The sequence below is a fragment of the Colletotrichum higginsianum genome, chromosome 1, assembly GCF_001672515.1.
Source record: "Colletotrichum higginsianum IMI 349063 chromosome 1, whole genome shotgun sequence".
In the NCBI taxonomy this organism is placed as follows: Eukaryota; Fungi; Ascomycota; class Sordariomycetes; order Glomerellales; family Glomerellaceae; genus Colletotrichum; species Colletotrichum higginsianum.
In genome coordinates this window covers 5,692,233-5,711,401 of record NC_030954.1, presented here as the reverse complement: position 1 = coordinate 5,711,401, position 19,169 = coordinate 5,692,233, and the positions used below count along the sequence as shown (strand labels likewise).

At 54.7% G+C, this 19,169-nt stretch overlaps 8 protein-coding genes across 8 annotated transcripts; 4 read left to right on the top strand and 4 right to left on the bottom strand.

Annotated features, from left to right (window-relative positions):
• Nucleotides 1-288: 288 nt before the first annotated feature.
• CH63R_01691 (MFS transporter liz1) lies at nucleotides 289-2,073 on the bottom strand (the record flags this gene model as incomplete). The annotated part of the gene is made up of 6 exons (XM_018296666.1): nucleotides 289-476; nucleotides 533-1,277; nucleotides 1,345-1,567; nucleotides 1,633-1,787; nucleotides 1,850-1,894; nucleotides 1,948-2,073. The coding sequence occupies 6 exons, from the start codon at nucleotides 2,071-2,073 to the stop codon at nucleotides 289-291; spliced, it is 1,482 nt and encodes a 493-aa protein (XP_018165028.1).
• A 1,083-nt stretch (nucleotides 2,074-3,156) lies between these two features.
• Nucleotides 3,157-4,296, top strand: CH63R_01690 (2og-fe oxygenase; the record flags this gene model as incomplete). Its single annotated transcript, XM_018296665.1, has 1 exon — nucleotides 3,157-4,296. One exon carries the CDS (start codon nucleotides 3,157-3,159, stop codon nucleotides 4,294-4,296), a length of 1,140 nt encoding a protein of 379 aa, XP_018165027.1.
• Nucleotides 4,297-4,814: 518 nt separating this feature from the next.
• CH63R_01689 (6-phosphogluconate dehydrogenase) lies at nucleotides 4,815-5,893 on the bottom strand (the record flags this gene model as incomplete). The annotated part of the gene is made up of 2 exons (XM_018296664.1): nucleotides 4,815-5,618; nucleotides 5,681-5,893. The coding sequence occupies 2 exons, from the start codon at nucleotides 5,891-5,893 to the stop codon at nucleotides 4,815-4,817; spliced, it is 1,017 nt and encodes a 338-aa protein (XP_018165026.1).
• Nucleotides 5,894-6,456: 563 nt separating this feature from the next.
• On the top strand, nucleotides 6,457-7,323 carry CH63R_01688 (Elongation factor 1-gamma; the record flags this gene model as incomplete). The annotated part of the gene is made up of 4 exons (XM_018296663.1): nucleotides 6,457-6,533; nucleotides 6,595-6,755; nucleotides 6,813-7,111; nucleotides 7,189-7,323. The coding sequence occupies 4 exons, from the start codon at nucleotides 6,457-6,459 to the stop codon at nucleotides 7,321-7,323; spliced, it is 672 nt and encodes a 223-aa protein (XP_018165025.1).
• A 544-nt stretch (nucleotides 7,324-7,867) lies between these two features.
• CH63R_01687 (Early growth response protein 1 (Egr-1)) lies at nucleotides 7,868-10,497 on the top strand (the record flags this gene model as incomplete). The annotated part of the gene is made up of 7 exons (XM_018296662.1): nucleotides 7,868-7,951; nucleotides 8,008-8,035; nucleotides 8,096-8,474; nucleotides 8,543-8,756; nucleotides 8,818-9,829; nucleotides 9,883-9,956; nucleotides 10,012-10,497. 7 exons carry the CDS (start codon nucleotides 7,868-7,870, stop codon nucleotides 10,495-10,497), a joined length of 2,277 nt encoding a protein of 758 aa, XP_018165024.1.
• A 521-nt stretch (nucleotides 10,498-11,018) lies between these two features.
• CH63R_01686 (Oxidase) lies at nucleotides 11,019-12,620 on the bottom strand (the record flags this gene model as incomplete). Its single annotated transcript, XM_018296661.1, has 7 exons — nucleotides 11,019-11,392; nucleotides 11,458-11,633; nucleotides 11,697-11,770; nucleotides 11,859-12,163; nucleotides 12,220-12,336; nucleotides 12,394-12,489; nucleotides 12,560-12,620. 7 exons carry the CDS (start codon nucleotides 12,618-12,620, stop codon nucleotides 11,019-11,021), a joined length of 1,203 nt encoding a protein of 400 aa, XP_018165023.1.
• Nucleotides 12,621-14,814: 2,194 nt separating this feature from the next.
• On the top strand, nucleotides 14,815-15,764 carry CH63R_01685 (uncharacterized protein; the record flags this gene model as incomplete). Its single annotated transcript, XM_018296660.1, has 2 exons — nucleotides 14,815-14,907; nucleotides 14,982-15,764. 2 exons carry the CDS (start codon nucleotides 14,815-14,817, stop codon nucleotides 15,762-15,764), a joined length of 876 nt encoding a protein of 291 aa, XP_018165022.1.
• Nucleotides 15,765-16,316: 552 nt separating this feature from the next.
• On the bottom strand, nucleotides 16,317-18,624 carry CH63R_01684 (Major facilitator superfamily transporter; the record flags this gene model as incomplete). The annotated part of the gene is made up of 4 exons (XM_018296659.1): nucleotides 16,317-17,089; nucleotides 17,249-17,719; nucleotides 17,786-17,832; nucleotides 17,906-18,624. The coding sequence occupies 4 exons, from the start codon at nucleotides 18,622-18,624 to the stop codon at nucleotides 16,317-16,319; spliced, it is 2,010 nt and encodes a 669-aa protein (XP_018165021.1).
• Nucleotides 18,625-19,169: the final 545 nt, after the last annotated feature.

Genomic DNA, 19,169 nt, shown 5'->3' with positions numbered 1-19,169 from the left:
AAGTAAAATGTTCCTGGGGATGCAGCGATTAATACTGCACATCATTGACAAGGCAACTTGGCGCTGGTAATTCGAGCACAAAATTCAAATAAAATCACATTGCAACCACAGCTCCCAACCGGCAGCTGTTCTCGGTGTGGGTATCATGAAGCCCCCCAACTGACAGACTCCAGGACGCCGCGCTTCCGAGTAGCTATTCAAAAACAGACACAAAGAGAGACCGAGAAGGAAATATGACGAGCAGCCTCTTCAACCATACCCCCATGGGCACAAAATTCAACAAGTGAACTAGGTCGATTCGTCATCGCCCTTGGTGGCGTTGTTGACTTTGATCTGTTCCACGTCCTCCGCCTCACCCTCGAGGACCTCCATGGACTTTTTCTCCCGGTTGTGGAGCACCATGATGCCAAGAACCAGGCCACACTGCAGGATGTTGTTGACCATGACCCAGTACCATCCAAATTTGAATCTGGGCGCTTGGGAGTTGTCAGTAAAGAATCGCTATGTGTATCGGTGGGGACACTCTTCTCACCTTGAGGTGTAGGGAACGTGACAATATTGAGGCCTGCCAGGAGCGCTTGACCAACGGCATTCATGGAGGCGACGACGACGGCACGTTCTTCGGCAGATTTGAACGTGACTTCAGAGGCCCAGGACATGAACAGCGGGTTCAGTGCACCGCCAAGTCCGGCAACATAGAATGCGAAAAACTTGAGTCCCTCGGGGATGTTCCAGGCTGCCATGCAGATCGACCCAACGGTCATAAAGCCGCAGATCCAGATGGAGGGCAGCCAGCGCTTGCCACTGGCATCGGCCCAGTAGCAACCCACCAGAGCCGCGACGATGGAGATGGCAGACTGGCCGGTGGGCAGGTTGTTGATCTGGCTGATGGAGTAGCGGTCGTTGTGGGCCTTGAGGTAGAGGTTGAAAGGTTGGCCATTGGTGATCATCGCCTGGTTAAAGACGAAGTACAGGCCGACGAAGGCGTACCAATGCCAGCCCTTGAAGACGTCGGTGATCGCCCTGCGGTCGAACTTGACCTTGGGGGCCTCAGAGCCTCCTTCCGAGACCCGGCGGCGTGCCAGGGCGATTTGGTCCGCTGTCAGAAGCCACGAAGGGTTCTTGGAATCGGGACGGGCAGGGAACACGGCGACGCCGAGGAAAGCGACGGGAAGTGTAATGCAGCCGCACACTATAAAGAGCCAACGCCAACCGGCCAAGCCGTTGACCCCGTTGAGATTCGTGTAACAGGCTGTCTGGAAGTAGCCCGCAAACATCTGAATATGAGTTAGCATTGCTATTCCTTTGGTGGCGGGTCCAATGTGGTTGGAACTTGGGGCTCACCGTTCCCAGGGGGCCAGCAACGTAGAACAAGCTCAGTCGGCGGGAGATCTCGGTGCGCTTGTACCAGCATCCGATGCAGTAAATGACACCCGGGTATGCGACACACTCGAAGACACCACTGAAGAACCGGATGATGTAGATATGCTTGACATCTTTGGCGTACGCGGTTAAGAGTGTCAGGATGCCCCAAAGGACCTCGAAGATGGGGATCAAAACGTTGGGTCTGTGAACACAATTGTCAGTCTTTTCTCTCTCTGTCGTTTGGAAACGCTGCAACGAGACACTTACCGGACACGAGTGAGGATAATGTTGGACGGAATCATGGCAGCACAGTATCCGGCTTGAAAAACTCCGGTAGTATACTGCAGGTCATTTCCCACCATGCCGATATCCTCCTTCATGCCGCTGACGTATGCATTCTGGAACGCCTGAAGGTCGAGAAACTACAAGGGGATACTTTGTCAGACAAACCATGATCTCAAGGGCCATCAGTTCAGTAACTTACCTTTGTGAAGAAAGTGAGGCAGCCAAAGGTCAGGATCATGAAGTCCTGCCGAAGGGGTTAGTCGCTAACATCCGTAAGACTTTTTTGACCAGCCTTACAAGCTTCCGCAACAGAGTCTTCTCCTCCTTTGAAGTGTTTCGCTCGTACCAGCGCCACTTGTCCAGCCAACTCTCCTTGGGAACCGCCTCCTCACGGACGCCAGTGGCTACGGTCGAGCCCGCCATGTTGTCACGACGAGACTTTGACCAGTTCGTGACACACTTGGATTAGTCAACCGTACAGTTGGTCGTCTATTGGTTGAGCACCGGCTTTATGGAGGTGGAGCTGAGAACAGAGTCGGAGCAATCCAGGACAACAAATTGACAAACGGGCGGAGCAGATGGAGAGGGGGACGGACTGCTGCGGTTGTCAAAATTGAGCGGATGAAGAGGGCAGTGGCGTGATCGCGTATTATACTCAGTTTGTCCTCGCCTCTATGCTCCTCACAAGAGCGCTTCGGCTATATAGAGCCGGATTGACCTCGTTGACGTCGAGGGGAGAGACATTTGCCTTCACGCCCAGCGTGGATGTGATGTTGCAGTGCACCAGAGATAGGCATCACCGGACACTCAACGACCCGTGGGAGTCGAGCAATGGCCACACTCCACCACACGTCCACACAGGGGGGGAGGGGTCACGGCTGCAGAGTTGGCCTACTGATACTCGCATAGCATGTTGGGTTGGGAGATAAGGAGGGGGGCATAAGCGACGGGGACGCAAGGATCTGGCGAAGCTAAATGGTGGAGCTCCATGTGTCAACACCACGCCGTATCTCTGAATCCCCTCGATGCCTTGATCATGCTGTCCAACTCCACCTCTGATGCGATCCACAGCATTTGCGGGGTACGGCATACGACGGCCGGGAATCTCGCCGCAGCCCCTGCTGAGTTGGGGGTCGGGGGCTGTCTTGACATTGGGGATGTTGCCAATGCGACGATGGCCATTTGCTTTCCTCTGTTGGGCCTCTTCTCCGTGTGGAGCAACGTCTCCTGTTGTGAGGCGTCACACCCGTCCACGTCCGAGGGCCGAACTGCATCAGCACCACCATGTGATAGGGAGCCTTGGATTGTCGGGTTGGACGCCATGGCTACGGCCAAGACTTGAGCTTGAAGTGTGGACAGAGTCGAATGGGCTTTGTGTTAGGTTCTCGGCGGACGGACCTGGCGCGGGCGGGAGCAGCACGACACCTTCAACCGGTTGCCCAGACCATAGTCATATATCGTGCTGAGAGTACCCGACCATTGTGATTTATAGACGACAACACGATCATGAACGTTGCAAGTTTACCACAAATGTCTTCTCGCTCAGATCATCGTCTTCCAAAATTCGCCCATTGCCCACCAACAACCGAGAACCTTAACTTTGTTCATCTCGAGAACCTAGATTTTTCTCAGTTTGACAGCGAATCCGCCCGTCCTCAATTAGCTGCGAAGCTGTTGGACGGAGCAAGTCGCCACGGCTTCTTTACCATCTCTGGCCATGGCATCCCCGAGGACCTGTATGATTCACAGGTTGACCTTGCCCACGCATTGTTGACGATTCCACCTGAAGAAAAGCTGGTATACGAGACAACACCGGAAAATGAAGCAAGGAGCCGTTACACCGGCTTTAAGGCATCGGGTAGTCAAAAGAACAAGCAAGGCTTCCACAAGACTTTAGACCACTACAACATTGTGGCAAACAATCCCAGCAGCCGTAAACATCCAAGCATTCTGGTTCCACATCTTTCCCAGACAAACGATCTCATCAACTATTTCCGCCATCACTTGCTACCGAAGCTTTTAACTCTTGTGTCCATGATTCTGGATGTACCCAAGGAGAAGTTACTATCAACACACACCTCCAGTTTGGAAGGTGAGGTTTGCTCCGAGTATTTGCGCTACCTGCTGTACAATCCACGCCCTGTCGATGGAACGGGACAGCCCCGAGATCTTTGCCTGGGAGGCCATACGGACTGGGGTTCATTCACGTTCCAGTTTTCACAGCCTGTTTCGGCGTTACAAATCCTACTGCCGTCAGGGCAGTGGAAATGGGTCCAGTATTTGCCCGGGGCCCTCGTCGTTAATGTCGGTGAGGCCCTCGAGCTTCTAACCGGTGGAATCTTTCGAGCGGCGGTGCATAGAGCTGTCAAACCCCCGCCAGATCAAGAGAGAGCAAAACGGCTCGGCATCATCTACTTTGCTAGGCCTCCTGATGGCCAAAAGCTCGAGGCTATCGATAGCCCCGTTCTTCGAAAATCTGGTCGTGCTCAGCCGCCGGACCAGAACGTGTATACAATGTCAGAGTACTTGCATGCAAGAAACCATGGATATAAAAGGCTGGAATTCAGGAAGGTCACGATTGTGAGGGATGAGAGCGAGTCCTCTAATGGCTCAGGGCCGTCACAAAAAGGTCGCGAAGACATGTAACTTGAGAAAGGATGAAGGAGAGGACTCTAGCATTAGCACCAATTAAACCACCTGACAACTTTTTTTTAGTTGCAATTCGTTCACAATCTCCTAGTTCAAGATCCTTGGAAGCTGACTGAAAACTTCTTGTGTCCCTAAGTTCTACACCAATATTCGCAGCAAGTCAATAAACCAGTATCCGCGCACGCATCTCAACTCCACTTCAGCAACTGCAGAGTTGTAACCGCGCCGATGGTTTAGTGGTAAAATTCTCCGTTGCCATCAAGCAGCGTCGGGGAGCCGGGGGTTCGATTCCCCCTCGGCGCATTTCTTTTGCTCGTAGCGAGGTTTTTAGTTTGTTTAAGCCAAGTTGACGTTGATTACTTCCTAGAATGTCACACGGAAGTGGTGACTCAGTTTTCGTGATGAGGAAGACATATCAAAAAAGGTACTTGTTGAATATAGAGATGGGTGGGAGGAAGGGAGCAAGTATTTCTTATTTACATTGTCTGTCGTCTTGGGCCAGGTAGGTTTATCTACTACTTCTTAGCATCCCTCTCCTTGCAGGCATCTGAGTAGAAGTCAAGCCCAGACTCCAGACGCACTGCTCCGTACATGGAGCTGCTATCTAGTGGCCGTTCGGCCTCGAATTCCCTTGCCTTCTCCATATGTCTCAACGCCGCCTCGCACGTTTCCAACCTTGTACCCGCGTTCTTGGCACAGGTGAGTGCATGCCTCAAGTCCTTCATTGCCAGCGCAACATCAAAGCCGGCCTTGCCATCGGGCGGCGGAGCGTATGAGCCGCTCGTGATACGTTTGCTATAGCTTTCCAGGACGGGGCCGAACATGTCTGACACCATACTCTCTAACACTGGCGATCCGAGCCCGGTCTTCTCAGCGAATACATGAGCTTCCGAAAGGACCTCCATGAAGGAGACGACAACAATGTTGCCGGCAATCTTGAGCAGACTCGATTTGGTTACGTCGGTGCCCATAGGGATAACGGAGCGGCCCATGACGCCCGTGAGGTATAAGGAGATCGCTGACGTTGCGGATTCGGGACCGGCGGTAACGAAGATGAGCTTGCCGGCCGCGGCCATTGGCGCAGCGCCGAACACGGGAGCTTGGTAGAGTTTAGTTTCTTCGCTGGCCAGATAAGAAAATGATTTCCGTGATTGGCACTCACCAGCAACAAACTGCCCACCAGCCTCTGTGATTAGTTTCGATACGGCAGCCGAGGTGTCGGGGTGGACGGTGGAGCAGTCGACATAGATTTTGTTTGTGATGTCTCCGGATTTGATGATTTCGTTCGCTGTATCTTGGAGAACGGCATCGTTGCTCACCTGTGTGGATGCGTCAGATGCATGTCGGTCTTCGGCCTTCCAGAGGCTGCATTTCGACTTACACAAGAGAAAATCACGTCGGACTTCCTTGCAACCTCGCTGACCGTCTCCGCCGGAATCGCGCCCAGTTCCCTTAATGAATCGCCCCGCGACAGTGTTCTGTTCGTGTAGATCAAACTCGGCGCTCCGGACGAAGAGATGAACTTTTGGAGATTCCGGGACATGCCGATACCCATGGACCCAAGGCCAATCCAGCCCACCTGTGTTGCTGCCATCGTGTGCGTCTGAAAGGATGTTCTGAAGGAAGGCGAGTAGGTGAAATGCGGACACGCTATCAATACCGGCTTGACTCTCGAGTAATCCGCGCGAGCACGTTTGTGTCTACAGACAACGAGACGTCACCCGTTGATAACTATTTCTCAGGTTGCCGATAGCGGCCTCCGAACTCCGAAGCGCCGGATGTCGACTCCGAAGGGCCCGGCAACTATTTCTTTGTGGTACCCGTCCCTGCAGATCTCAAGGGCTGTTGTGTGGGTGTGACCGGTTACCCCAAAGTGTGCTCCACGTGGAGAAAGGGTCGCCTTTTGAGCTCCACGTTGAGGAAGATGCGAAAGACACCAGCTTCGTGGAGTTGAGAGTGGTGTTATCAGTGTCGGGTATGATAAAGAATGGATACTGGGTCGGTGATCTAGCCGTCCTGTGAATGCTAGGCTTTATTAAATCAGCGTCGAGGTAACTTGGGCAGTTGTCCCATCACTCCCGTCGTTTCAATATCCAAAACATTCATCCATCCATTTTCTGTAAACCAACGCGCACCTCTCTCTGTTTTACCGCCAAAATGAGCTTCGGAAAGCTTTACTACTACCCCAAGGCGCCTCGCGCGACACAGTGTCTCTATATCGCCGAGTACAACAAGTGAGCCTGTCCCATCCGGACTGGGTTTTTGCGGAGCAAATATTGACAAAATGAACGATAGACTTGATATCGAGTTCGTCGAAGCATGGCCGATCAAGGTCGACGCCAGCAAGGGCGGCGTGGGTGAAGACTACCTCTCGAAATTTCCTCCCGGCAAGGTACCCGCACTTGAGCGACCCAACGGCTTCACGCTGTACGAATGCATCCCAGTTTCGATTTACCGTAAGTTTTGACCTGTCTGTTCCATTGGCATTGAGCATTGCGCTAACAGTGCGTCAGTCGCAAAGCAGGACCCGAATACCAAGCTTCTCGGCACGACCCTCGAAGACGAGGCAACCATACTGAAATGGGCATCTTTCGCCAACAGCGAGCTACTACCCCCCATCATGGCATGGATCAACCCAGTCATCGGCAAGGGCCCCTCGTCACCCGAGATTCTCGCGGCGGCAGAGAAGAACAGCGAAGGCATGGTCAGCGTGGTGGAGAAGGCGTTGACAGGCAAGAAGTTTCTCGTTGGCGACGAGCTCACGATAGCGGACTTGTTCGTGATTGCGGCGATTGCGAGAGGATACCAATTCGTGAGTGACAAGCATCCTTGCACGCGTTCCCGACATCGGTCATGTCGACTTCGTTGCTAACTCGGTGACAACTGTAGGTCTTTGCCAAGGAATGGACGGAGAAGCACCCGGCCATCCACAACTGGTACTGGCGGATCAAGAGCGACGACATTTGGAAGAAGATTGACGGCGAACCTTACGTGTTGGACGTGGTGGGAGGAAAGCCGGTCTGAGAGTGGAAAAATCACCAAACCCGTAGCGAATCGGCCAGAATAATGATACTAGAATCAAGGACCATTACTTGACAAAGTATAAAGAGTCAAGATCCCGGCACTCAGTGCGATATCAGAGGAGGGGCGGGCAGATACGAGAGGAGTCAGACGAGAGATAAGTTGATAAGGGGAAGAAGGAGGGGGACCCGGAGCTTGGTGCGGGGAGTTCTCCGCTGCCGGCAAAGGGTGGGGCCGATGTCTTATCCGGAACCGCCAACTGAGATGCTCTGATTGGCTTATGCGGAAAACAGGAGCCGGATACCGCTTAGCTAATGCGATTGTCCACCGGTGAAAGCATCACGTGGGTGGACAAGCTAAGCTTAATGTAGTAAATCATATCTTATCCGCTTATCCACACCACACCCGAGGTACGTCCCTCTTCTCCAGGGGACGGGGGTCTCTATCCGGCACCACGAAGCTTCTTGGTCCGCCTCTTCTCCTCCCCAAGCTCCTGCGAGACCCTTGGTGACGTCCGTGTTCTATAATCTTCAGCAAGCAACTCAAAATGTCCATGTCTTCCGTCGCGATGGATGAAAGTCTCCCTCGCCCCTTCAAGTGCGCCACTTGCAAGAAAGGGTTCACGCGCCAGGTAGGCTTGCAGTCCACTCCAGCATCAGGCCCAACTAACATGACAATGCCATACAGGAAAACCTCAAGCGACACGTGAACACCCGTGAGATTGAATAACGCGTGGTCTTTGATGCTTCGGGTGCTGAATAGTGGCAGATCATAGAGGCAGAAATGCTCCCTGCTTTCCCTGCAACCAGTGCAGTGCGCGCTTCGCTCGAAGGTCCGTCGACGAAAGCAAGACGCTCGACTGAGTACGCCCTCGAAACTACAGATACTGACCGTTGGAACAGCGACTTGAGAAAGCGACATGTCGAAAACTGTCACGTTTCATTGGGGTCACCGCCCAAAACAGCTCCTCCCCCTCCTCAACCATCTACGACGCCGAACGTGAACGTGACCGTGGGCGATTCGCCAAGCACGGCAGCATGGATGGATGTTTTATTGACCCATCCCCCGCCGCCGCCGCCGCCGCCACCACCACAAAGTGAGATGATGGACCCGATGTCGCAGGTCAACCAGAGTTATAATAACACACAATCGGCGTGAGTTGGCTCACTGAACTGGAAATCAACCGGTTGGGAAATCTGAGTACTGACCTCGAATGCTGCAGAATGTCGAGCGAGATCCGCTGTGTCGAGGCCTTTTTTGATTGTTTCCACCGTAACTTTCCGATCTTACACGAGGGGTCCTTTCACATCGTGTCGACCCAGGTGCCTCTATTGAACGTCATCACCGCCATTGGGAGTCTCTACTGCGAATCAACGTTTGATGAATCTACCCGGAAAGCCGTCTTCGAATCAACTTTATCATCACTCCAGCAATACGTCAGTGCTCTCCCAGTAAAACCTCAAATACCAATCGTATATAGCTAACAGATCAATCAAGGTGGAGCAAAACCGTTCGCGATACCAAGAAACCTGGGTCCTGCAGACTTTCCTCCTGCTTGAGTTTCTCGGCATTTACGGCGGCAATGACTCCAGTTTTCTCAAAGCGCAGCGAATCCACCGGGACCTGATTGACGCGATACGGCTTCTGCAAATGTCGCAGGACAGCTCTCTCGATTCGCTTTCTACGAATTCAGGCGGCGAGGATAGCGGTTACGGCGAAGAGTGCGACGAAGATGACATGCAGGAACCCGTCAGTGCAGACGCATTGAACGATCAGTGGCAAGGCTTCATCAAGAAGGAATCAAGGAAGCGGTGCGTCTACATGCTGTACCTCCTCGATTCCCAGCTCGCGATTCTCTGCAACCTTCGACCGATGTTGTCCTCACTCGAAATCAAATACGACCTCCCCTGTTGTGAGGACATCTGGCTGGCTCGTTCCGACAGAGACTGGTACGAGCGGCGGCGGCAGCGGTTCAAGTCCTTCGACGAGCCCGACGACAACGCCTATGCTCACGAGACACCACCCTCCCAGGGGTTCTTTTACGAGGCTTCACAAACCCTCTTGCACTCTGGCCGAGGCGACGACAAGGATGCCGGCGGCGGGAAGAATCAGCCCAGGAAACTCAGGCTTCTCTGGGCCTCCCCGTTTGCCGCCGTCATCCTCGTCACGCAGCTGCAAATGATGGCTCGCGAGCTCACGCACGCCAGCTGTCTCCTCGAGCGGCCCAAAGCGCAACGGCGGGCCCTTTCCATCCTGACGGACAAGCAGCACGCGCAGATATCGCAAGCCTTGAAGGGAATCGCCGAGTTGGTGCCACGGAACCAGAAGCCGGTGTTCAGCTTCTTTGACTTTGGCCGCATGGACACCTTGCTACCAGATAGCTCGGACCAGACTCCGTTGTGGCACACGTTCTGGATACTGTGGTACTACACTTCCATCACCCTATCGCATCCGGATTCTTTACTGGTGAGTGGAGTCGTCGAGTCAAATCTGCCTTTGGCCATCGCAAGTAAGTATGACGCTTTCACCCAGTTGCAAGGTACTGAAGCTGACGTCTTCAAGCTGCAGGTCACCTCGCCACACCACGGTCCAAGGACAAAAGGGACATTTACGAAGATCGAGATGTCTTCCGAATTGTACGAATTTCTCAACCTCACACATCCCTCCCCCCTCATTCACTGACAATTCTAGCTCAACGATCTCGAACTGGCCCTTGACCTGCTCAACCCATCAAAGTCAACAGCCCCACCATCCCTCGAGAACCCCTTCATCACCCTTCTTGGCTTCAAGATCTGTCTCGTGGGCTGGCGTCTCGTGCGGTTGACAATGCCTGCCGCTCAACGAAGCAGCGACGCTCTGCATGGGCCAGGAGGCATGGGAATTGGGATGGCGATCAACACCAACGGCCGCTCGAACCCAAGCCGCTTCGTCCTGGATGCCATCATGGCGTGTGTTGATAGCGTTGGCGACGACGACGTGGAAAACGCGGCGGCCGCGTTGGCGATGCTAGACGGCGGGCCGGTGGATCTTGCGCGAAGCGAGGTACGGTTTTTGGAATGGATCGTTGCCAACTTCAACAAGCGGACGACTTGGCCCGTTGGGAAATGGGTGGCAACGGTGATGGAAGAGAGCTTATCCAAGGCAAGAGAGGCCTATGCTGTACCAATGAGCGAGTGAAAGGGAGAACAGTGACATGTTTGATAGGTGGATCCGATCGGGTATGGCTTTGTATAAGTTACGAATGATGATATTTCATGATGATTGAAGTTGGCAATTTGGACTCTACATTTTGTGTTGAAGCTTGCCCGTTGCACTCGAATCAAGCAATTAGACGCCATCTTACACAACTTCGTCAACTTTCTTTCGACAATCGATGCAGCTGATGTCTCGTGGGATGACAGAAACTTCGATTGTTTGACTCTTGGCCCGGTAATAGTCGAACCGAAGGGGGGCCACTCTTCCAGAGGCCGAGAAAGCCACTCAACAACCCAAAGGGCTTTACTGCAAGAGAACAAGAACGGTGTCAAAGTCCAAATAAGTTCCATTCAATGGCAGTCAGGGCCGAGTTTCAATCGATAGATGACCCAAAGTGCAAAAAAACAAAAAAAGAACGTTTCTTGGAATCCAATGGCGCCAATCCCGAATATCTAGAACATGACCCTCGCCAACGGCAAATTCTACAACTTCTACTGAACCCCTCACGCAGTACCAGTCTTGACCGTAGGAAGGCTATACTGAAGACGCGGCACGTTGTCGAACTTGCCCAGGCTCTTGTGGCCGTCGGGGTCGGTGTACTCGCCGTCGAAGGGGTCCTGGTGCTTGCCTTCCTCGCGGGGCCGGTCGATGTCGAAGTCGTAGCGCTTCCACCCGTGCTTCCTCGCGTCCAGGTAGTCGGCCATGCAGAAGATGCGCTCGTCGATGGGCTTGTCGGTGCCCATGCGCTGGAGGAGGGGTGAGTTCTCGATGGGGACGAGCTCGCGGTCGTCGGCGGGGCGGGAGAAGTAGATGACGCCGATGCGGCGGAGGTGACGCTGGTCTTCGGGCGGCTCTGTGGCGGCGGCTCCGTGGTCAGCTGTCCGGGGGGTTCTTCCGAGAAGTACGGTCCGTGGGATGTGGGACGTGGGACGTTTTGCTTACGGATCACTCTGTGAATGGTGGCCTTGAAAAGACCGCCGGTGAGGCGCTCGAGCGCCTCGCCAAAGTTGACAACAATGCCGTGCGGCTGGTGCTTGACGTGTCTGTACCGGCCGGTGTGATGGCATAGGACTTGGAGGGCTGCAATAGGCTGGGAGAAGAGGAAGGTCCAGGTGCCCCTGTGATCGAGTTGAGTTAAGAGACAGATTCTAGAAAATATTCGGAGTGGGAGTCCGACTCACCAGTCAGTGTGTCCGGCGAGGAAGATGTCACGGTACTTCTCGCTCTCCTCCTTTGACCGTGGCTCGCACATCATCTAAGGGGGCCGAGTCAGCAACAGGAAGTTGACATTGTTTTTTTTCTTTTGGGGGGGGGGGGGGGGGGGGGGGACGGTAGGCACTAACATATCTGAGATACTCCGTCTTGGAACCGCCGGGGGCGTGTGTTGACAGAACGGACTCCGGTGACACTTCGAGGATCATGGCGACAAGCTTCAGCAGCTTGACGAGAATGTTGGTGCGGATGTAGCTCATGACTTCGTGTGTTTCCTCCATGAAGGGACGAATGATTTCGGGGTGGGGCCGGCTCTTGGGGTCGTGGACCAGCATGTTGTAGTGGTCCAGGGCCTTGGGAAAGCCGCCCTTGTGTCCGAGGGGTCCGGCGGGTTTGTACCCAGCATAAAGACCGCGGGCGTCCTCCTCCGGGGTTACTGTCTCCGGGGTTAGCAATGGCGTCTGCCCAGCGCGCGGAAACAAGTCGACTAACCTTCGTAGGGCGCCTTCTCGTCGGGCTTCAGAGTCATGGCAGCGTTGGCGATGCGCATCTGGCGCTCGTACGTCTCGTCCGAGATGCCATGGTTGGTCAAGGTAAGGAATCCGTAACCTGGCAGAGCTTCTTAGTATATGCCATACAAGCCAACCGATGCCGTTGCAGACTCACCCGTGGCAGCCTCGAAGAGGTCCTTGGCGAGTTGTTTCCGGCCTTCGGGGTCGTCGAACTTTGAGAGGTCAATGTTGACGAGATCAACGTAGTCCACTAAAATCAATCAAGTCAACTCAAGCTGCGTTTGTGCCTTGACGAGAACGTCGTGGGTGTGGCGACTTACAGTCCTCCTGTGTTGGTGGAGGCGGAGTGTAAGGCGGTAGCAGGTTGATGTCGGCGACCATTTTGGGCAAGTTGTGATCCAAGGGCGGGCGAGAAGCACAACGATGTGAATGAAGAAGATCGAATTCAGTCTTGGTAGATTGTGAATGCTGAATGGCGTGCTTATTGAGTGACGATGGAACTTGACTCAGTTGATGAAGTCACGGCTGTTATATGAGTGAGACTCTTCCGTATAAGTTCAATTCAATACGTGTAGAGTAGACGGAATCCTACGAGAGAAGAATACTGTCCGAGTGAGATTGGCGGACGTAGTAGTGTGATGATGCTCCGCGGGACGTCCACAAACACCACTTCGTCCTCGTTGCTCAGAGGGGAGTGGTGGAGCTTGTGGCGGGTTTACCGGCGAGGTGCTAGGGATCTGGACTATCGGGTCAAGGGAAAAAGCAAAGGCTAAGGAACGAGGAGCTGATCTGGAGATTGTAGATCGCCTGCAGTAGCTCCGCCGCTCCGCGTTGCGTGTGGCGTCGTGAGGAGAGTGGACGGGATGCGGACGCGGGTGTGTGGACGTGGACATGGAGCTCCCTTATCTCAAGGCGCGGGGAAGAGGAGCTCCACACAGGGATCGAGCTGGGGCCGGAAGGACGATGCTTTCCGCGACTCCATGCTGCAAAGCGACAGGCATGTAGTTGTCCTACCTGTGTTTTACTTGTCACGGAGAGAAGTAGATTGGATGTTGTGGCAGCTAGAAGCGCAAGTTTGGCGGCAACGAAGGAGGCTCCGTGGTACCAGATGGAGCGAACAGTCAAAACGTAAGAGCCAGTCATCCTGCGACTTGCAAAATATGATCTTGATACTGACCCTATTTGACTCGGTGCGACTTTCATGACGATAAAGCAGCTTCAACTCCCACCCAATCGTTCCGATCACCAGGAAAGCGCCAAGTTACCGAGCACTGCCGCGGATTGAAAGACTGCACTACATTTGTAAAATAATAATAACAATAACAGATAAACCCCCATGGCTTGGGATTATAGTCATTTCATTTCGTTCTCGATTCCCCAAGGCGCAACTCAACAGTCGCCGTGATCAATCGCAGCGGAAATTAGCGACCGGACAGGATATATGGCAGGATCAGGCAGGGCCGGCGCCGGGTGGGGCCGAAGCGGGCCAAATGCTTGGGCTGTTGCTCGGCGGTACGGAGTGGGACGCTGCCCGGCTATCGATTCCAGTGAAGCTACCTAAGGTAGGTATAGCGTTCAGTGTTCTACAGGGGGGGTGGGGGAACACGCTAATTCTTCAGTACCTACGTTCCGATGCTCACAAATCGGGTTTGCTGCCTTGAACGAGTGCGAGAGAGCCGCAGAAGAGACGCGCAGTCCGCGGCTCAATTTACGACGACTCCTTATTCCGCCCTGACGCATGTGGCTTAGACAACGTCTCCGCTAGCGGCCGTTGGGAGGGCGAGTTGGCCCGTCTAAGCGAGTCCGACAAGAGAGAGGCATTCGTCATCCAAAGCGATGCCGCATCAGCATTAGCTGCTGTGGCCTGTGGGCCGTAGGGGGTGGTAATGCACCGTGAGCTTATACCGGTTCCTTCGACTCGCCTTTCCCTTCTCGGCACAGTTTTGGCTCTAGGCTTTGGCTCAGCTCTGTGTCACTTCCCCCCTCCACAGATTCGAACCGTCACCACGCTTTTCGGGGCTTGCGGCCTGCGTAGAATAGCAGTACTACCCGTCCGACCGGCGCAACTATCCCGTCTTTACTCCGCTTCATCGCTTATGGCGGCGCGTCTTCGCTTCCCCTTTTGCTCCTGCAACCAGCGAAACCCACGCGTTCAGCCCTCGGACTTGGACCCGGTACCTTTTCCCTAACCCCCCCTCTGAATCAAAGACAATCAACTCATCTGGCAAGAGCAAGTGACTCGATGACCTCCATCCTCCTCCTTTGACACAAAGTGGCTAGTGAATCGGGTCAAACTTGAAGAAAGAGCGATTACCTAGTCACCACTACCTACCCTACCTACTACCTACCTACCTATACTATACTGAATCACTCACAGCTTCCTTCACAACAAGACAAATAAAAGGCCACATCCATGCCGTCGTCTTCCATCTCTTCTTCTCCTCTTGCTTGAATTCATCACTCTTACTTGACTCTGCTTCACTTTCAAAGGTTCACACTTACGCTCCAAGATCCTCCCATCAGCTGTTCTTTTCTTTCACCGCCTGCGCTCACGAGCCAACAGCTTACCACAAAGATGGATTCCGAGAAGACCAAGACCGGTCGCTTCAATGGCATCTTCAAGCCGACTGCCGTCCCTTTGTGGATGCCTCTGTACAACCCATCCCCTGTGAGTCTCTGGCTGCGACTGGCAATCTCCAGTCATTTCACTCACACTCATCTCACTCACACATTGCGCTACAGCTTCTCTTCAAGGATTCTTTCAAGCTCACGACCCTCTTCGTCATCGGCGCCCTTTTCCAGTGCGGCCTCTTCGTTATACTGCCTTCCAAGTATGCCGTCGTCCCTGCCTCCGCCCTCGCCCTCAGCTCCATCGTCTCGACCGTCCTCGAGACGCGCGCCAGCAAGCTGAACCAGTATGCCGAGGGTGTTGTGCCGGGCCGAACCACCGCCCAGATCCCCGACCCTGCCACCGGAATCATCCCGGGCGTCGCCGCCTCCAAGTCGCTCATCGTCTTCCACCTCGGCGTCCGCTTCAACCACCCCCTTGGTCTTCTCTCGCCCGGCGGCCGCGAGATTGGCGCCTACTTCCAGCAGATGAACGACGACCTCCAGAAGCGCGCCACCGAGTACGGCCTCTACCACATGTCCAACTGGCTCGGCGCCGACAGCGCTCGCAACAACACCGTGCTCAACATCTACTACTTCCGCGACACCGCCGGCCTCCACAGGTTCGCCCACGACGCCATCCACCGCAAGGGCTGGGACTGGTACAACGGCTTCAACCAGAAGCAGAAGCACATCGGCATCTTCCACGAGACCTTCGTCACCGCCCCGCAGCACTACGAGACCATCTACGGCAACATGAAGCCCACCTTGCTCGGCGCCGCCAGCCTCGAGTGCAACAGCGAGGAGACGGGCGACAAGGTCTGGGTCAACACTCTCGTCAGCGCCGACGCCGGACCCCTCCGCGGCATGACGCGCCGCATGGGCAACAAGGACGCGCCTCTCGACGCGTATGCCTGAGGGATTGTGCTCCAGGCACGAAGGTCACTCGCCGTCAAGGTTTTGAAAGCTTCCCATTGGAAAAGAGAACTCGCATGTAACATAGGGGCGGTGTTTAGGAGTATGGGTTGGCCACGGCCAGGATTGTGAAAGTCATGATTTGCACATCACGTTGTCAGGTCGGCGGACGATACTTGATCGGAACCTCAAAGTTTTGTCATGTTCGTAAGGAGGAGATATCGTCTTGGTTGCTTGAGTCAAGTCTCGGGCATTGGCAGAATTCAATACTTTGCTTTTCATGTCGAGAGTTCAGCATAGGTTCATCCTCTTTTGTGATCAAACGTCGTGTTGCCTAGGCAGCATGGGTTTTCTCCGCCGTTTCTAAACAGAACAGCATTCCCACCCCTCTTACAAAGCGAGCACGCGCTGTTGCCCCCATTGCTGACGGACTGGCATCAGCTGTGGTTTCGAAGATTGATCGATCGCCATACATAGCTTTGGTTATTGGCTAAAAACCTCCTCATAAAACACATTATTCATTACCTATCTTGATAACGTAAAAAAAAGTCCCATCTACCCGATGATTACTCTATCGTTCTGGATATTCTTCGCAACCTCGAATGATTTAGGCTTCTTGCCCAACTCTGTCAGACTCCTGTGTAGCCTGTTCACGTGGTCCGGCGGGCCATCATCCGCCGCCTCTCGTCTATCCGCCCATTCCGTTGGTGGTGAAGGTTGCATCCCTCCCTTCATCGCGCACACGGCGGCAAAGTCCAGCGTTGGGTAGCCGCACCTCTCTGGCCTCTTCACACAGACCCTCGACGTGGCTATGATGATGGCCGCCGAGAGAAGCAGGATCAGCCCGCTCACGACTACGAAGAGCGCCCTGCTGACCTTGCCCGCCACGACTTGGTGGCTGAGGATCGATATGGACATGGTCGTGTACATGTCCTCCGACAGCCCCTGACGGGGCCCCGTGAGCTCCCAGATCGAGGGCCCGCTGGAAAAGTAGTTGGCATGGAAGTAGTGGAACGGCACCGACATGGCCTTCCGGATGGCCTTAAGCGACTGCTTCTTCGCCACCTCACTCTCGTTGATCGGCAGCGCCGTGACGGCGTAGATGGCGAGGGCCGAGTTGTCCCCCTTGGTCGCCGCGGCGCTCGTGTTGAAGCCCGGGACAACCGCCGACAGCGACAGCATGTACTCCTCGAGGGTGATGATCTCTTGGAGCGGCGGAGACATGTCGGACACTGCCAGGATGGAGAAGTTCCTGCGATCGTATGTGACGGTCGCGTGACGCGAGTACACAAAGAGCGAGGAGGAAATCTCCAGGCGGTTGGTCCAGTCTGTGTTGTTCAGACAGGCGCTTTTCACCTGCAGCGAGATTGGACAATATGCCGAGCCTAACAAAGAAAGAAAAAAGAGTCATGTTAGCGCTGAAAGTAAGGGAAGGGGGGGGGGCATGGCTTGGACTGCGCCCGAGATGTGCTTCTCTCTATCCTTACCAAACAGAAACCCGTTTCCCTCGCTGACATCGGCACACCAGTACGAGGCGGCGTGGGCGGCGCCGAGAAGGAAACATTTGCCGGTCGAGCGGAGGCCTTCGAGGTCTTGCACTTTGCCGTACTCCAGCTGGACGATTCGCGTCTTGGGAACGACGTATGCTCCCGCGTTTGGGAACTGCTTCAAATCATCGGTTTGCGGCGCAACGGCAAACACGCCGCCTGTGAGTATGTGAGACTCGTCACACGGCACCCCCCTGCCGTTCGAGCCAATACACTGCCCTTGACCCTCGCCCAGAGGGTCCACGGAGAAGGACTCCCTGTCAGACCAGGCAGGGCTGCCCATTTGCACCAACAATGCTGTTGCGGTGGACTGGCGGATCTCGTAGACGTAGGAGGCGTTGAAACGGCCAATTCCAGCAGACACGTTGTAAGTCTTTTCAGGAAAGGTGACCATGTCGATGGAGAGAGCACCTGAGAAAAAAAACCCATGTGAGCAAGATAAAGAGGTCCTGGCGCGGCAGAAAGGGTCAAGCTTACCCATTAGGATAATGCCCGGCAGAGGGATCGAGCAGATGACCAGAAGACTGGGCAATGTTAGATCATGTGAGTCTAGGTCTAGGCATATTGTAGTTGTCCTCTGGACAGGGTCAAACCTACCGGAACAAACTCGAGTACTTTTGCTTCCACTCGGCCGTCGCCAGGAGGCGCAAGAGTCCCCAGACGCCGGTGCCGCTATCGAGCCCAACAAAGGTCAACAGACTCACGCCGCCAGGGCGAGATGCCAGTGCCCATTGCAAGTCCTCGACCACGACCACGACGAGGGCAGCCAAGGTAACGGCGCAGAGCTCCGTCAGCACGCGCAGGATCAAGATGGAGTTCTTGGACGACATGACGAAGAAGTTCATCCTCATCAGGGCCTTGGCCGAGCCGGTCGAGTACACGGTCGTCAACGTCATCATCAGGACCCCGAGCAACCACAGGCCAAAGGTCCACCACACGAATTTGCTCGACTTTTTCCTTCCGTCTCTGTTCGACCTCGCCGTGAGGGAGGCGGTGTCGTTGAACTCGTCCCCCCTCGGGGTGAATGTCGATTCCCTGCCATCGGGCGTGGCGGGATGGAGGAAATTCGTGCTATACGACAAGGGCGTGGCGGTCCCCAGAGGCGACGGGTATCCCGAGCACGCTTCTTCGACTTTTGGGCTACTTGCCCACTCCTTGGAGGCGTCGCTGCCGACCTCGATAACGTGCCACTCGTCCTTGGGTTTGCTGTCTTGGCGGCGAGGCCACGGCCGCTGGGAGCCGCCTCTCGAGGCGCGTATGTGCTCGCTCAAATCGTGGAGGTCGATCGGCTGGCCTCGCGGCTCTATAGACGCCATCGTCTCGTCGTGCGTTCCCCCCTCAGATGTCTCGACGTTCGTTCGGGGCCGTCGAGGAATGGGCTTCGGTGTAAGTGCATGGAAGGCAGACGCAGTACGTACGTGTGAGCGCTGTCGAAAGAACGGCACACACGGAGCGCGCGTGAAGGAATGTTTGGTCGGCGTTGGAGAGCGTGCGGAAGTGCCGGCATCTTGAAATCTTGCGAGAGAAACAGGATCAACCGCCTCGATTCTTTGCTCAGGGAAGGGATTCATTTCACTCGACAGTTCCCGGTCACGAACCACCCCCCAGGGCAACGAGTCAGTCGTCTAACAGCGAGGGTAACCGCGAGTCGTGGACCCTTGGCAGCTTCGTTGCTCCCGATGGAAAAAGCGACGGAGGGGCCCTTGACCCGAGTGTCACTTGTTAATCTATTCGAGACTCAAATACAGTCGAGGAGCTGATCAAACATGGTGCATCCTTCCACGCTCCATGGCGAAACCGCCTTGGCAAGGGGGAAAGGACCAAGCAACCGAGCAGCATTTTCCCTTAATTCAGCCAGTTA